Source organism: Arachis hypogaea, chromosome 13, assembly GCF_003086295.3.
Source record: "Arachis hypogaea cultivar Tifrunner chromosome 13, arahy.Tifrunner.gnm2.J5K5, whole genome shotgun sequence".
NCBI classification, from domain to species: domain Eukaryota; kingdom Viridiplantae; phylum Streptophyta; class Magnoliopsida; order Fabales; family Fabaceae; genus Arachis; species Arachis hypogaea.
The window spans coordinates 125,473,251-125,490,774 of NC_092048.1; the positions used below are offsets into that span (position 1 = coordinate 125,473,251).

Here is a 17,524-nt window from a genome sequence, read left to right on the forward strand (position 1 = left end):
TTGTTGTTTCATTGTAATTACTGATTTATAATTGTATAATTTCTATTGTTGTTGATTTTGGATTTGAAATTGTGGTTGATGATTGCTGAATTATTATTTAATCTGAAACTTTTGTTGATTTATTGTGGTTGTTATTGTTGCTAAATTGTTGCTATTGAGTTTTTTAAGTATCGAAAAAAAAAAGAGAGGATTCAGGTAAAATGAGAATGGTTGGGGGTAGTGGGTGGGCAGTAGTGATTTAGGATGATGAACTGGTAATTGAGAGAAAGAAAGTGTGATGGTTATGGTGACAATGGTGATGGCGATAAGAAAAGGAGGGAGAGAGGGAGACAGCAAATGCGTAGCAATGGTGTTGATGATGCAAAGGTTAGTGGTGAGGGTGGAGAATATTTTTTTATTTTTAAGGACAAAATTGTCCGAAAAATGTTGTTCATGGACAAAAAAAATAATTTTTATAACATTTTGTAACGTTGATGATGATTTTAATAAAAAAAAATGTCGGAGACGATTTTGATTTTAACTCAAAACCTTAAAAGTACTTAACCTTAAATTAAACTACATATGTATATATATAAAATACATTAATAACTAATTTTAGCAACTAATTTTAATATACGAATAACATTTTTGAATCACTTATAATAATGATGTCCAAAAGAAGACACATTTTATTTATCACAAGACCTCCTTCATAGAAGAAGAGAATGACCCCACCATAACAAATAATTGTTCAAACACAACCATATACCCTACATAAACAAGAAAATAAACGAAGTATGCAAATATAGAGAAAGAGATGATAATGAAATTAAATTCCAAGGCCTAAGTTCTTGTTTGGTCCATAGAGACTTGAAAGCTTCTCAAGATGATCAAGGCGGAATTCCAATGCAGAAAAGGACCTACGCAATGGACCAAGTTCGTTGCCTTCATTCCTATTCATGATATCGAAAGAGGCCTGTAAAAGAGTGTAATTTTTTATGTTCTTAAGAGCATTAGGATGGCCCTCTGTTTTTGGTGATTTTCTTTCCGTAGAAAGAAATATCGGGGACATTGATGTTGATGTATTCATGCTTTTTTCCTCTATCAACTGTAACGATGTGTTTATGCTACTTCCTTTTTCTTCAACTTGTATCTTCTGTTCCTTTGAAGATTGTTCAGCAGTTTGGTTCTTCTCTGATACATTTGTGCCAGTTGTCCTTGTTTTAGAAGATATTTGCCCTTTGTTATTGTGACCTTTGCGTCTATGCCATGAAATTAAAGCCAATAAAAGTAAACGTGATGAATCACAAGTTTCCTTTTGTTGAAAATGTAAAAGCATTTCATATATATATACCTTTTGCGTCTCTTATGTGAGCGTTCATCCTCTTCTTTGTAGATCACTGGTAAGGTTGAAGGGTCACAGGCTAATGGACTAGTTTTGAAGAACTGAAAAGTAGTAACCATATGCATTAATAGGTCAAATTGAACATACAAGAAAACAATTGTAGATGAATGTAATTAAGAGTGAAGAGCTCACTTCAGTTTCAAGAGCAGAGGCAGCACTGCCACGACATGCAGGGTCAAGATGAAGAAGTGTGGTCAAGAGATCCAATGAAGAGGAAGGAAAGCCTTGGAAGTAGTCCTCATAATTAGGTTTGTAATGTTGTGAGGGCAAGTAGCTTGATCTTAGCTTCATTTTTATCCAATAATCTTCTGGAGGAGACCCGCATAGTTTGAAAATCAGGTGAAGCTGCTCAACCTATATAACAAACATAAAATGCTTTATTATTGGATGATGGTGGATTAGATTATACAGGAAAATATTATGTTCAAAATACGTTATAAGAAAATAAATAAATTTTATAGGCAAATATTATAATTCTCCACAATAATGTAAATCATCATTTTGTATAGTATCATGAGATCTTGCACTATTTTATACAGTGAAATAACGTCTATATTTTATACAAACCACCATTCAATAAATGTACCTCTGTCCTTCCGGGCATGAATGGTCTTCCGACAAACATCTCAGCCAACAAGCATCCAGCACTCCATAGATCAATGTCATATCCATAGTCAGTCGAACCTAAGAGGAGTTCAGGAGCCCTATACCAAAGTGTCACCACTCGGTTTGTAAGAGGGCCTTGATGTTTAACATTTGCAAGACCAAAATCTGCTATTTTCAAAGAACCTCTTCTATCTATTAGCAAGTTGGAAGATTTGATATCTCGGTGAATAATTCCCCTCTCATGACAATGTTGGAGCCCAGCAAGCAGTTGTTGCATGTAACACTTGATCTGTCCAAAATACAACCAAAAAAAAGTATTGTACTCTCATTTATTATTGTACTCCCATTTATTATAGAATACTAAACAAAATAATTCAACAATATTTAGAAAGGAATCAAACATGAGGCTCAGTGAGTCTTTCATCAGGACGAGAGATAATTCTGGAAAGATCACATTGCATATAATCAAAGACGAGATAAAGACTATATTGCATCCTAGATGTTGCCAATCCTCTAAGCTTGATGACATTGGGATGATCCAGCTTCTGCAATATCATAATCTCTCTCGCCATGAATTTTATACTTTCAGAATCAGATGTATCGAAACGAACTTTTTTCAAGGCAACAATCTTTCCAGTATCCTTATCACGAGCTTTGTAGACATTGCTATATGTTCCACGTCCAATCTATAGCCAAAAATAAAATAAGATAGACATATTATATAAAAACTAATACTAGACAACACATAAACTACAGAATTAGAGAAATTACTTTGTCAAGTTTTTCATAAGAGTCAGCGCTCTTGGCAACCAAAGCAGACAAAACCTCTTTAGGGATATTATCAGCCAACCATTTGGGCCAACCTTCACCGACTTCATACCCTGCAATTTTATTTTTCTTTTTCATATTGTCTTCGGACAACTTAGATTCTTCCTCCATCAACTTACCAATGTCATTAGTAGCAACACTCTTTTCCGTTTTTTTTTCCTCTATTTTTTCCTTTTCCTTATCTGTATATCCATAGCCACCAGTCCTTAACTTACTGTAATTATCTTTGGGATGACTAACACTCACTTTTCTGTTAGAACTATGGTTACTGTAGCTTTTTAATTTCATGGTTGATGCAGAAGAAGATGAAGTTAGTTTGGGATTGGCATAAGCGTACTCCTTTTTCAATCTGTTTAAGTTGCGGCGTTTTTGAATGGGAGAATCTAGCTTACCATTAACGCAACCCATGAAGATTATCTCTATTTCTGTAACAACTATGCATGGAATGAAATGAATAATAAGATGAGATTAAGCTTGAGATAAGCACGTAATAGAAAGCGAGCAAAACAAAGCTTTACTGGAAAAATCGATGTTTTGTGCTCTTTTTTACCGGCATTTACGAATAACAGAACTATGTAATTAACGACGTTGCTGTCTTTAATTTTTCTTCCTTATTCTATAATATTTAATTTTCAGAAATACACTCTCTACCATATGACATCTATTCATGTTGATAATCTGCCCAAAAATATATTAAAATTTTAAATTTTACATATTTTTTTAATAAACACAAATTTAAAATTTTTATTATTATTCAATTAAATTTATTCATTTTTTTACTTATATACAATTGATTATAGTTATAAATTTTTTTTATATTTACAGAACATAAAAGTTAAATTCTATTCTTAAACACTCTCAAAAGGTATTGAAAATAATTTTTAATATTTTTAAAAAATAATTTTAAATATATTTTTTGTACATATTTATTGTTGCTTCTAGAATAAAAATAAATTTTTAAATTTTACCAAATAATTTTTTGTAAGAATAAATTATTTAGATAAATTAAATTTTAAAATTTTAAAATAACATATTTTGAAAGACAAATTTTAAAAAATAAATTAAAAATTTTTAAAATAAATAGTTGAATATTGTACTTTTATTATTGTCTAGAATAAAAGAGTATTGTACTCTATAATTTTTAAATAAATAAAGGTGATTGTTATTGATCTATTATACTTAAAAATGGTGTCTAGTTTGTTAAAAAAATTAAAATTAATATTTAATTTAAAAAGTAAAAAAGTAAATAAATTTTTTAAATTTAAATTTTACTATAAAAAATAAGTTAAATAAAAATTAGACACCAATTCATAAGCATCATATAATTAACCATAAATAAAAAATTAAAAGAAGATAAATAATACACCACCATGCAGCACCATCTTCTATTCTTACTTTAATAGTGTATTTTTTCTTATTTTATAAATAATCATATCATTATTTCAACTGTTAAATATTAATTATATTATAATTATTTTTAATTTTGTCAAAAAATATTTATGCAAGTCTAATTATTAAATTTTACATTTTTTTGGAATTTTATTTTTTTAATAACGGATTAATTTAAAACCCTTCTATCCAGTTCACCTTAATATATCCAAAAGATTTGGATAACAATAATATACAAATAAAATTTGCTAATTGTTAATCACTGTATATAAAAATATATTTTTTAATATCTCATAAAAAATTTATTATACTAATATCAATAAATTTGATTATTAATCTATTTCAAGTGTAATTATTAGTTTAAACTGAATTTTAAAGTTAAAATTGATTTTATTTTTATTATGCTAATATAAATAAATTATTTTTTGTATCTTTTTAAAGGATTGTTTAAATTTATTATCTCTTACTTAATTATGAGGTCCATAGAAGGCATAAAAAATTTGTTATCGGCATTTACAACAATAGAACTATGTAATTAACGGACAATCATTGTTGCTGATTTGTTGTCTCCATTTCTCTTCCTTATTCTTTAATATTTGGATCTTCAGGAATACATGGTTTACCTTGTGACATCTATTCATATTTTAAATCTGGCCCGGAAATGTATAGGATAAATACAATTTTGATTTTTAATCTTTCTATTTTAATAAATACATAATAAATATATTAAAAATTTATGTTTAACCTATTTTTTATTTAGTAATTTTCTTTAATTGGTAAGCTGCCAGATTTTTTAAATAAATAAAAATATAAAATTTTTACTATCATTTAATTAAATTTTTTTTAATGATTATATACGATTAATCATAGTTATAAACTTTTTTTTATATTTACAGAACATAAAAATTAAATAATTTCTTTAAACATTCTCAAAATATAATGAAAATTATTTTTAATATTTTAAAACATTAATTTTAAATATGTTTTCTTATACATATTTATTATTGTTTCTAGAATAAAAATAAAATTTTTAAATTTTATAAAATTAATTTTTTTAAAAATAAATTATTTGTATAAATTAAATTTAAAATTTTAAAATAACATATTTTCAATGACAATTTTCAAAAATAAAATAAAATTCTTTAAAACAAATAGTTGAATATTATATTTTTATTATTGTCTAAAAGTAAAAAATACCGTATTTCCTATTTTTCAAAGTTTAAACTAATTTAACATGGATAATCTATTAAATAAAGATTCAGAATAATAAAAATGTCAAAATCATGTCTTTCAAATTTATTCTAAAATTTCATCAGTTTCAACTCTATTAAATAATTTCACACAAATAAAATTACCAAATTAAATCATTTTATCAGGATCAAACTCTTGAAATAATAATGGATCTTTTAAAATTTTTCTTTTGAAATTAATTTTCACTCGTTTTAATCAAATCATATTATATAGAATTATATTATTAAAAAAAAGCACTTATGTGTTTGAAAGAGTATTATGTTCTTTATATGTAAGAATTTAAATGTGTTTAATATAAATAATCTATTAAATGAAATTCAATAATAAATAAAGTGTCAAATCACTGTTTAGAATTTATTCTAAACTTCTTTCACCTATTAAAATTTATTCTAAACTTTTATCACCTATGTCAACTCTATTCAATAATTTTACACAAATAAAATTGCCAAATGATTAAATATCTTATTAAGACAAAACTCTTGTAAGAATAATTTGTCTTTTTAAAAAAATTAATTTCACTTATATGTTCATCAAATCATATTATATAAAATCATATTTAAAAAAAATACTTGGTATCTGAAACACAATAGAATTAAAATTAATTTAATTTTAAAATTAATTTCTTTTATTTAGAATGAATACAAAAATATAACTTGAATTGACATGTAAGTATCTAAATTCAGAACCTTTTATTTTTTATAAAAGTTTGTTAAAATTAAAATTATTTGATGTGATAAAAATATAAAGGGTTATTTTTATCCTTTAAATATTAATATAAAAATAAAAAATAAGTGACAGAAGTGAGTGTAAGAGTGGTACACGGCACGGCCTTGGCCGCCACTTACTAGGTCGACCAGCAAAACAAACTGATTACGCATTAAATTTGGGCCACAAAAACTGCCATAGTAACTCGCATCCACGAATATTAGCAAGGTGAGATTGGGTGGGAGGCCGACTAGCGTCCACCATTAAAAGAAAAATAAAGTAAAATTTTACTCCAATTCTTAATTATTTCGCTAATTCTCAATCTGCCTGTCATCGATTGAAAAATAATATTACGGTCCTTAATGATTAATTCTACTAGATATTTTACCTTTTCGTTAATGTTCCTGTCTAAAACTAACAGATTTTGTCTCCGTATCATATTAGCTGATGATGTGTTAAAAAACAATTTTGAAGGACAAAATGTTTTTTGCCGTATTAGCAATAAGCTGTAGTAAAATAGGATGACTAAATCCTTGAAAAAAATTTAGGAGACATTTAAATATCTAACTAATTTAAATATAGACACATAAACCCATAATAAACTATAAAGTAAGACAAATATATCTAAATTTTAACAAGTTATTGTATTTGCTGCACTGGTTGCTTGGCTTTGGTTGGCGACAGTCCTTGCTCCTTCTTCTCTTTTTTCTGTAAAGTCCTTATATGAGTGCAGTAAAGCTATCTCATCAAATTCAATCCCTTTCAATCATTTTCTTCTTGATCTCTAATACAAATTTTATGTCCCTATCTTTACAATATTCATTTATTATTGTAAACATGAACTTGTTAGATTTTAAACCTCTCCCTCTCAACTCATTCACAAGTTTCATAACTTCTTTCAAATCGCAGATTTTGCAAAGGCCATTGATCAGCGCATTGTACATGATCAAGTCCAGCCCAATGCCTTGATTGATCATTACCTGAAAATTCTTCTAGGCCAAATCAATTTTTCATATTTGTATCGCCCAGAAGTCAAAGTGATAAAAGTAACATCATTCGTGACCAATCCTTTCTTGCACATGTCATCAAACAAGGCCAATAACCAGTGCAGCAGCAGGTACAATGACTTATTGAAATTTAGGGATACTTGTCCTACTTCATGGTTCATTATGGCTGCGTTTATTTTGTGTATCCTTTAATACATAGACACAGAGACATAGACTCTAAAGACATAGACACAATAAAACACAATTTTTTTAAACTTGTTTGGTATACAAGTACAAAACCGAAGACACAAATCACAATCTTGTTAAATTTCAATAGTACCTTTATTGCAAACTGTTAGTATCACCACTACACAGCCACTATCTCAACCAAACTACCACTATTTACAATCAGTTACCATCTCAACAAAAAATAATCACTAATAACAAATTTAATCCAACAAATATCAACAAAAATATTCAATCCAACAAAATTAATATAAAATTATTTTAACAAAAATTCAAACAAATAAAAAAATAAATTATACAAAAGATAAAAATAGTGTCATAAGAAAGAACGGATCTAGAACATGGTAACAGAATACGGATCTAGAAACACAGCGCGCAAGAGAACGGAGAATGGATCTAAAAATATGGTGACAGACAGAAAAATGATGCGCAAATCTGGATCGTCGACGAGAAGTGAAGCAGAGGCAACAACTACAAAAAGTGATGGCGGCAAAGAGACAACCGTAAAAAGAAAAAAAAAAGTGAGGGGGGAGAAAAGGGAAGAAGGGATGGGGTGGTAGCGGTGGTCTGGGTGGAAGAAAGAGAGGAGAGGCGGTGGTCTGGATGGAAGAAAGGCGGTGGAAGGAAAAGAGGAAGAGAGGCGGGGCAGACTGGTGGTATGACGAGAGGAAAGGCGGTGGTGGTTGGAGTGGCAAGAAGAGAAGATGAGAGGTTAAACTCTCTTCGTTTTGGAAGTGGAAGGGAAAATGGATGAAAGAAAACTGAGAAAGAAAAAGAATTTGAAGGATAATTTTAAAAATTAAATATTAAAAATATTGTGTTTATGTCTCAAGTTTAGTGTTCCACTCCTCTCTATTATACACAAATTTTGTGTCTTTATGTGCCTTTGTGTCTTCTTGTATCTATCAGAAGAATTCTGTGTCTTACTAACTAAACGAAGAACAGTACTTCCGTGTCTATGTCTTGGGTAGACACACCCTCTAACCAAATACATGCTATAAGGTTGTGTTTAAATTAGTTAGGAATTTAAGTGTCTATTCAAAAAAATTTTAGGCGTTTAATTGTCTTATTTTATTGTATCATATTGCTGACATGGCAAGGGATGTTTTGTCCTTTAGAATAGTTCATTGACATGTCATCAGCTAACGTGACACATAAACAAAACATGTTAGTTCTGGATAAAAACATTAACGAAAAGAGTAGAATGTCTGACGGGTTAATTGTTAGGGACCGCAATATCATTTTTCAATCGATTAGGAGTGAAATGAGAGTTAACAAAATAGTTAGAGATCGAAGTAAAATTTTACTTTAAAAAAAATGTAACACTAAATTATATATGTTATTTTGAATATTTTATAATTACGGGTTACTGAACTTTGCAAGAATGTCACTTTTTGTTTAAAATATTTTTTTACTGTTGAAATACAATACGTTGAACATTTGATTGTAGAGTGGTTAAAAAAGATTTGCTTCAACTCAGATTTCCAGTTTATAAATTCCAATCTAATTTTTTTTTTTTTAAAAAAAAAAATCTTTCTTGTAGATCAACCCACCAGCTGCGTGTGGGGTGCACTTTTTTTTTGTCATGGGCTATGAGCCCAACAAGACAACCTACGGGTACGGAGTACACTTTTTGAACAACACATTTAGGTGGATGGGTGAGTCCCATTTATGGGACGTACTTTTTAGCAGGATGGGTGGATATTCTATTTGCTATCCGTAATTGGTGATCTAAAAAATTATGATTAATAAAATAAGAGATAAAAATATAAATTCAAATCATTATCAATTTTTAAACAAGTCAATTCATATTTTACATAATTCCATATACAATTACTCATTTCAAATTTAATTCATTTTAAATAAAATCAAATTTAAAATTATTTTATTCCAAAAATACTTAGAGAAGCGTTTTTAGTTGTCAACAACGGTTCCAAAATATTCTACTTCTAACAAATATTACTGTTTTTTCAAATCTTGCAAGTATGGTTGGGATATACTTACCAATAAAACCTTAGAACACAGTATCACCTTTTACCTATTTCCAACTGGGAAATTCACGTACATCTGCTTTTGAAGAACTGTCATTTTCCTCTCCCTCAGGTTTGTTTGAATTTGCACCAGTATATCTTTTATTGACAACATAAAGCGTTTAACATACCATGAAATGATGGAATTACATTAAATATCAGTTCATTAGCATTTTGGGAAGTCAAAAAATATCAAAAACCAAACCAGGACAATGCTGAAAAGTGAAAAGAACTACTTCAAAACCGGATTCTAGTCCCCTGAATGTTTCTTTCCATTTCTTTTTCTCTTGTCTTCTCATCAAGTGTTTTCTATTATGTACAATTTTTTTCTTCTCCTTCCTTACCAAATTAACTTCAGAATGGAGCCATACATCTAAGATTTAACAAATTCATCCATGCTAAATCTGTCTCCGCTGATAATCTTCTTAGCTGGCACACCAAAATCAAAAGGTCCCAAGGATTCATTCTGTATTCAAATAGCATATTAAATGAATCAGTTATCAAGGAATGAGAAAACATAAACGCCAACAGCTTCAGTAAGAATATAAATTACCCATTTGATGCCAGATAGCCCAAGACTTCTTTCATCATCATTTGAACGTGCAAGTAACAAGTCTGTCCAACTCTTCTCCAATAGCAGATTTTGTGAAAGTCCATCTTGATTATTAACCTTTACAGCAGCATAAGAGACCATGAGTTAACGAGCAAAAATGTAGAAAACAAAGCTTCCATGCAATTAATAGAACTAGTGAACTACAATCTCAATCCACCATTATGTTGAATTTGATTTCAATGCCAGTGAATATATATAGAAGTACTTTATCAGCAAGGCATTTTTATGCAGTCATTCAAAATGAAACATAGGCCTTTTTGACTCTATACACTCATAGGCTGACTAAAATGATACCTAATTAAAACAGTCTTCTTATGATATGCACTATGCACCATCAACAATCTCATGATAGAGTCAACCCCCACTACCCCACCTCCCTTCAATTTTTTAAAAAATAAAATAAAATGAAATGAAACTGAAAGAGAACATGATACTATCTTAAATCTAAAGAATAAATCCACATTGAAGACCAAGAGTAACTACCTTATCTATATTTGGCAAATTTAATGAGTTGGCACTACCAGTAGTCTGCATGTCTACTGCTGTAGAAGCTAACTTTTGAACAGGAAAAGCATGACATGTTTCTTCAGCATCCAATATAGATGTTCGCAACCCTTCAGCAGATGGTCTTGAAACAGAAGGATGACTGTTTTGGGCAACAATAAAAGCATCCAACGAATCAGAAAATAACTGACTTGCACCACTTTGTTGCTTGCCAGCATTACTTTCCGTTGATTTACTGAACCTGCCCTGTAAAGATGCTTCAGACAGGAGGCCCCCGATACTTATGTTGGTTAGACTATCAGATATTATCTGACTTGCACCACTTTGTTGCTTGCCAGCATTGCTCTCATATGACTTTGGATCAAGAGTATCAAATCTACCCAGTAAGGATGCTTCAGCAAGGAGGCCCCCAATGCTTACGTTGGTTAGACTATCAATCCATGATAATGATGGCTGTTGAAGACTATTACTTACTCCTTCCTGGTTATCCTATTAGAACAAAACATGCGTATGTCTTATAAAACAAAGATATGGATCATATGTGCTGGAATTCAGTTTTGTATTAGAACATTCACTATATAAAATATAACTGTCACAGGACTGGAATTTGCATTTCAGTCTTGAAACAAGGCCAGCCACTACTAAATCCCTCAAATATGTAAAAAGAAACACTGTTAATCAATCAGAATTATATTTACATTATGAATTTTGATTGCTTTTATGCTTATGCTACCAAGTACCAAGATGACAAATAAGACTAAATAATGGAACTTAGTTTTTCTTGTACTCCACATAATATGTCTAAAAATCTCCACACACTCCTATAAGTCAAACAAAGCAAAAGATCTAAACAATTTACTGGAGGAGCAGCAGATGCATTGTCTATTTTCTGGGCTGTAACATCATCTGCTTCACCACCCATATCAGTTGCTTTGCATTCCTTAGTTGTGACCTCAACCTTGTCCCCTTCTTCATATGAAGCCTCTGTATTAACAATGCAACCTCTCTCTATTTCTCCAGACTCTACAACAGGCGCATTGGGTATTTGTCTGAAAGGTATACCCAAGGATCTAGGTTCATGCATGTAAAACCAACCATACCTAAAAAGAGAGAAAAGCCAAAGACAATTTAGGATACTCAATTTCTACATACAAAAGGAAAACTTTGAGAGTAATTAATCAAACATTATACCTCAAGCGAAAAAGTATAGGGCTTCCAACAGCAGCATATACATCTGCAGCAGTTGTGCCACTATCATTAATTGTCCACCTTCTGCAGTTAGAAAGATTTTCCATTATATTATATGGAAAAAGTATGGGATCCCCTTTGGCTACATTTGAGCTTCCCCACTTTTTTTCAAGGTGTTTCAGCACAGAAGAAATCTTCTTTTGACCTTTGAGTGTGAGTTCTAAATACGGATTATGTCCATCCTGAAAAAGAGAAGGTAATAGTTTAAGCTTCAAACTTACAGCAAGCATAAAAATAATAGATACATGCTCCATATTGGCCATATGACCTTTTGAAGTCCAACTCGAGTTTCTTTGTTTATGGGAAAAAGTTGCAACTTAATCTTTGAAGAAGCAAGTGTTTGTCCAGCGTGAAATACAGGGCTGTCTCTGTTTTCCATAAGGAATATATCTTTATCAGGAAGCTCTGGGCACTTGCCAACAGGTTCCTTAAATGAAAAATGCTCATTCTCCTTACCATCGAACAACTCTTCACATCCTGAAGAGGAAAGAAAGGTTTGACCAGGTTTTTCAAAATCTACAAGTTAGTGGCAAATAAATATTCTGTGCAAATTTTAAAACTAGAAACTCATCGAACAAAATATAATGATTCTACAAAGAAGAACCCAAACATTCTTTGGATGATATAGGCTAACATTCAATATACTAGTAAATAGGATAAAATAAATCAATACAAACAGTAGATTGGGGAAAACGAATTACCACTTGATTTGTGATTCCTTCTAGTAGTTTTCTTAGTGGAATTTTTCACACCCATGGATCCTGTCTTCATATTGCACTCTCCAGAAGCCTTTGCAGCTTTGCTGTCTGGTAACCTGCCCGTTTTCATTGTCGTCCAACCTTCCAAAAATCGATAATAAAAAAACTGTAGAGGCTCAGTAGCTGAGAAGTAACAAAAACCAAGTACTGGAAAATTTATTCAACAAAAATTAACCGGGTTTACTTTCCCTGCCATCTGCTACGCATTCGAAATCAAACAGGGAATCAGATTCTAAACTTGGAATTGTGGGGAAAATCTACCATAAGTAACCTTTATTTAAGAAAAATCATATAATTTCGCTGAAGTCAACAAAATTCATCAAAGATTGGCGTACGTCGAAACCCTAAATTGATCATTGTGAGAATGTAATTACCAAGAAAATAAAATTACTCCGATGAAACAGCAGGAGAAAAAGAAAATATTCACGGAAATGGTTGCTGTAGAATAAAGAAAGAGGTCTCCGAAACCAGAGAGAGCAACGGAAAGAAGGGAGAGTGAGCGGCGATTACCTTATCGGATGAAATTTGAAGCAGCAAATGAAAAGTGGATAAAAAATTATGAGCGAGTAAAAGGAAGAAGAAGAAGAAGAAGAAGAAGAAGAAGAAGAAAAACTCAAGTAGGGTGGATCGGGTTTTGGAAGGTTCGAGAAGGCCCAGAAGGGAAGGGAACAGGAGTAGCTGAACGGAATCGAAACGGTGATGGTGTGAGAAACAACACGAGAGAGAGAGAGAGAGAGAGAGAGAGAGGGCGGGAACGAAAGAATGTTGAATGTTGGTATTTCGCTGACGGAGGGAATGAAGTACACACAGCTAATTTTCAAGTCAGTTCCCAAACGAGTAAATACATTTTTCAGCCTCAGTCCTTTTTTAAATTTGACTACCGGCTTTTTAACCTTTATAAAATATCAGATCAATCTTGGTACAGTTAGCAAAATATCGTTATTTTAGCTCAAAGACTTTTCTGTGTTTTTGTGAAATCTCATTCTCCCTCTTTTTTGAACTCTAACATTTAGGGGTTCAAGTATGAACGATTTAGAGCAATTTTCAACCTCTCACACACGTCATGTCTGGAAGAAGACTATGATGAGTTCGAGTAGCAATACAAGTAAGGGGAAGAAGGCCAAATTTTAACACCCTAAATACAAGTGTGGAACGTATGCAATCAAACAAGAATATGAGACATCGAAGAACCTAAACAAAATCTTCCTCGGTTGTTTTTACTATCGCGTAAGTGTGCCTCTATCTTCCATTTATGTAATCAACTTCTTCTGTGGTTTAACAAGTTGTATTCACTATAATGACAATTGCAGATAGAACAACGTCACTGCAACTATTTTGTTTGGCTGGATGAACTGATTTCTAAACATTTTGGGCATGAAGATGGCAATAATGTTGAAGGAAGAATGATGATGCTGGAGAATAGATTGGAACAACTGGAATATAAGATTGAGCATGAATATGAAGGAAAATAAAAAAAAAATGTAGTAATCACTATGGTGTATTTGTTATGCTGGCAATGTTAATTCTGTTAACAGCAATTGTGTATGTAGTGTTTTAGGGTATACTGTGTTGCTGTAAGTGATGCATGGACAAGGTTAAGACATGAGTTAATTTGCTCTGTAATTACAGGTTCTATATGAATGGAATGTAATTTTTTTTTTTTGTAAGAATCCTAAGTTTGAAACCATGATAAGTCTGCATAATGTTGTATAAGTTAAAAGTATAATATTTATATTCATATTGCTAAGTACAAAGGCCTGATTTAGTTTGTTGATGTATCAGCTAAAAACATCAGCATATGTCTGAAGTCACAAAACAAAAAACATGTTTCAGTAGTCTACCAAACTCCACAATTGTAACCTTAAGTCTATTACGTATTGTAACTTGACAACCAAAAAACTTGACACCAAAATATTCACAGTCTCCATAACTATGACTACAAGTATGTCATTTCTGAAATTTTGGTGGCCTAATCCCATATGTTTGCTTGAATCTGTGGGGTACATTTAGGCCTGGTATGGGAATAAACTTGAAGGGAGTTGTGGCAGTCCCTGAGTTAGTTGCTCCATCAGTTGTGTGTTCCTGCTGACTTGGTGGTTGTGTGGTTGGGACTGTTGCCTGCTGGAGAGGGGCTGAAGTATTGAGGTTGTGGCCTGCTATAGAGGTTGCTGAGCTGTTGGGGCTGTGGCCTGCTGTTGAGGGTGGTGAAGTGTAGGTGCTGGTGGCCTGTTATTGCTTGCTTGAGTCTGAAATTTGGCTCTTGGTTGAGTGTAGTTGGGGTAGTAGGGGTTGAGTGCTCAGTGTTAAAACTCACACCCTAAAGCACGTGAAAACAACAGAATTCAGGATCTATGATCTTGGGCTAAAATATGTTATAGTGTATGGACATGAATCTGAAAAATAAAATGACCTCTATTGGTGGTGGGGCAGACTGTGAAGCTTGGATCTCAACTCTTGCCTCTTCTTGGACTGAAATAGGGGTGGATCTCTTTGGAACCTTTTTCTTTTGTTTTTTTTTTGTTTTTTTTGTTTTTTTGTTTTTTTTTTTTTTGCTTTAGTCTGTGAAGTACACAAGAGAAGTAAAGTTGTTCATCCAAATAAAAAAAAAAAACGAAGTAACTATAGAATGTAAGACAGTGAGCTACCACTGGATCCAGTGGTGTGGCAATAACATTCTGGGGGTTATTTGGTTGAACTCCTTTTTCGACCTGTGCAAATGAAAAATAACATCACAGCTACTTTCATGCATACGATAGTATAACTATTCTGCTCAATTAATGAAAATAACAATAACTAATGTAACAAAAACATGTAGAACTCCTTTAACATGTGCTTGCTACTGATCTGCAGGTGTCTGTGATGATTGATTTCTATTTTATTGTTACTTTGCCTTCTTTCGCTTTGGCTGCTAATTCGGATTTGCAGGTGCACCTTTGCAAGTTCTATGGTAGTGTTCTTTTTGCCCACATTTACTGTATGTTACTTAGAATGACTTCCTCACCCTGTGACTTTGTGGCAGCATTTGAGACTTAGTCACCACATCAACAACCCTTTTTTGGTTGGTCTCCCAGGGGGTCTCTTAATTATTGGTGCCTCTGGACGCAGCCTGTTGGTTTCCTCCCAAAACTCTTCAAAGTTTACTGGCTTTATTGAGTCCCCATAAGTAGCCCTTACGACTTTCATTGTAAGCCATTTGTGTGAAAAATCCTCTGGCCTCAGTTGTTGTTTCCTTAACATTGATATAGCAGATACTGCATGTTTGCATGGCAACCTTGGAAAGAAAGATACATGAATTAACATTTACTGAATCAACATTTACTGAATTACATTACTATAATGTAAGATACAATGCCAGACACTAAGTAGATGATTAAACCTGTTAGTTGCCAAACATTGCAAGCACATGTTTGTCTTTGTAAATTGACAGCCACTCTTGTTTGGTATCTCTGGACTTCAAATAATACTCTGCCTTCATCTCCAACCCATTCTGTCGTCCACTTGTTGCTCTCAGAGATGATGTACTCATCCAGCCTTAATTGTTGAACTAGAGCCAATTTACTATTGCACTTGCTTAACCTATGCTTGTGCCCTGCCATCTTTCGCATAATGTAGCTTCGAAACTCTTCGCACATAGTTAAAATTGGTTTGTCCCTGTACTCCACGATCTTGACATTCCAAACTTCGCACATTTTGTTAGTTATATTGTCACACTTGGGGCCGTGGCTAAAGTAAGCCTTGGTCCATGTATCACGATCAAATTTTCGTAGATACTCCCAAGCATCCTTATTCACCTTCTTTACAAGCTCCATTGAGTCCTTGAATTCTCTCATTGTTGTGCTCTTAGCAGCCTTCCAAACTAGTCCTTTTGTTTGCTTGTCCTTAAAGTTTTTGATGAAGTTTTTCCATATGTGTAGGACACAATTTCTATGATGAGCTTGTGGCATTACCTCATGCAAAGCCTTAGCCAACCCCTTCAATAACATGTCAACCGAATATTGAATTAACAAATCAAAACAACACACAAACTAACACAAAAACAAACACAACAAATGAATGCATGTTACCTTCTGCTGATCGGACATGAAGTTTCACCTGCAGCCACTGGACCAAGATCATCGTGCAGAATTGAAAGAAACTATTTTCAGGAATCAGTGTCAGCTTCAACTACAGCAAATGCTATTACAAAGAAACTGTTATTGGCATCCTGCCCCACAGTCGACAAAATGTGACCACCGAAGTACCCTTTTAGGAAGCATCCATCCAATCCGATCAGAGGGCGACAGCCAGCCTTGAAGCCCTTCTTGCAAGCATCCAGGAGAATGTACAACCTATTGAACAGTGGACGACCCTCCAGTTGAGGAGTTACGTCAATCATACCAGTGGAACCTGGATTGCTTCTATGAATTTCATTCAGGTAGTCATGGAGCTTTCCATATTGTTCTCGCTCATTTCTAATTGTTTGCTCTCTAGTAGCTTTCAAAGCTCTGTTAATCATCCTGTAATGTATATGGACATTATAGTCCTATTTCATGTGGTCGAGTGCCTCTTTGGGAGTCATTAGAGGTTGAGTTAGCACCCTTTTCACCAATTTACTTGTTACCCAAGCTCTATCAGCCATGTTACTGCTCAAATTTCTGCCACAATTTTGCTCTCCAATGAATGTCATGATTTGAAAACACAGACTCTGACTATTATGAGAGTATAACACCAGTCATGGACAACCCTCATCAGCACACCTTGCTCTAATCCTCTTCGGCTCATTCTTCAAATACATCAGCTCTTTACCCTCAAAGACAAAGTAGTCCTTAAGTGCTTGCTTGAACATTGCCATGGTCTCAAATTGTTGTCTCACCTGAAACTGAACCTCACCATATTCGGCCTCCTCATTGAAGTCAGGATATCTTACCTTATGCTCCTCATCTAAACTAGATATTGGAGAGTTAAATGCCTCAGACTCATATTGATATGGCTTGTCC

General features: G+C 32.6%; 3 protein-coding genes across 4 annotated transcripts; all 3 read right to left on the reverse strand.

Annotated features, from left to right (window-relative positions):
* Nucleotides 1-636: 636 nt before the first annotated feature.
* LOC112733189 (probable serine/threonine-protein kinase At1g54610) lies at nt 637-3,460 on the reverse strand. Of its 2 annotated transcripts, none has more exons than XM_025782057.2 (6): nt 2,762-3,460; nt 2,392-2,676; nt 1,971-2,279; nt 1,517-1,738; nt 1,334-1,425; nt 637-1,241 (listed from the first exon to the last, which is right to left on the reverse strand). In XM_025782057.2, exons 1-6 carry the CDS (start codon nt 3,224-3,226, stop codon nt 809-811), a joined length of 1,806 nt encoding a protein of 601 aa, XP_025637842.1. In that variant the 5' UTR covers nt 3,227-3,460; the 3' UTR covers nt 637-808. The 2 variants fall into 2 exon arrangements, with proteins under 2 accessions (XP_025637842.1, XP_072068542.1); XM_072212441.1 differs by having other exon boundaries at nt 2,602-2,676; nt 2,762-3,398.
* Nucleotides 3,461-9,499: 6,039 nt separating this feature from the next.
* LOC112733190 (uncharacterized) lies at nt 9,500-13,537 on the reverse strand. The gene is made up of 8 exons (XM_025782058.3): nt 13,059-13,537; nt 12,492-12,629; nt 12,059-12,267; nt 11,734-11,972; nt 11,402-11,642; nt 10,522-11,031; nt 9,979-10,095; nt 9,500-9,891 (listed from the first exon to the last, which is right to left on the reverse strand). The coding sequence occupies exons 2-8, from the start codon at nt 12,616-12,618 to the stop codon at nt 9,799-9,801; spliced, it is 1,536 nt and encodes a 511-aa protein (XP_025637843.1). The 5' UTR covers nt 12,619-12,629; nt 13,059-13,537; the 3' UTR covers nt 9,500-9,798.
* A 2,044-nt stretch (nt 13,538-15,581) lies between these two features.
* On the reverse strand, nt 15,582-16,630 carry LOC112735365 (uncharacterized). Its single transcript, XM_025784909.1, has 3 exons — nt 16,613-16,630; nt 15,936-16,519; nt 15,582-15,819 (listed from the first exon to the last, which is right to left on the reverse strand). Exons 1-3 carry the CDS (start codon nt 16,628-16,630, stop codon nt 15,582-15,584), a joined length of 840 nt encoding a protein of 279 aa, XP_025640694.1.
* Between the last annotated feature and the right edge of the window lie 894 nt (nt 16,631-17,524).

Excerpts from the sequence above, each read along its gene's own strand:
- LOC112733189 (XM_025782057.2), bottom strand. The coding sequence starts at position 3,226 with ATGGGTTGCGTTAATGGTAAGCTAGATTCTCCCATTCAAAAACGCCGC. Across the intron at positions 2,280-2,391 it reads AAAGACTCACTGAGCCTCAT|ATCAAGTGTTACATGCAACA; the intron begins GTTTGATTCCTT and ends TATTTTGGACAG. Across the intron at positions 1,739-1,970 it reads TCATGCCCGGAAGGACAGAG|GTTGAGCAGCTTCACCTGAT; the intron begins GTACATTTATTG and ends TTTGTTATATAG.
- LOC112733190 (XM_025782058.3), bottom strand. The coding sequence starts at position 12,618 with ATGAAAACGGGCAGGTTACCAGACAGCAAAGCTGCAAAGGCTTCTGGA. Across the intron at positions 11,032-11,401 it reads ATGCATCTGCTGCTCCTCCA|GATAACCAGGAAGGAGTAAG; the intron begins GTAAATTGTTTA and ends TTGTTCTAATAG. Across the intron at positions 10,096-10,521 it reads ATTTGCCAAATATAGATAAG|GTTAATAATCAAGATGGACT; the intron begins GTAGTTACTCTT and ends GCTGCTGTAAAG.
- LOC112735365 (XM_025784909.1), bottom strand. Across the intron at positions 15,820-15,935 it reads ACATGTGCTTGCAATGTTTG|GTTGCCATGCAAACATGCAG; the intron begins GCAACTAACAGG and ends TTTCTTTCCAAG.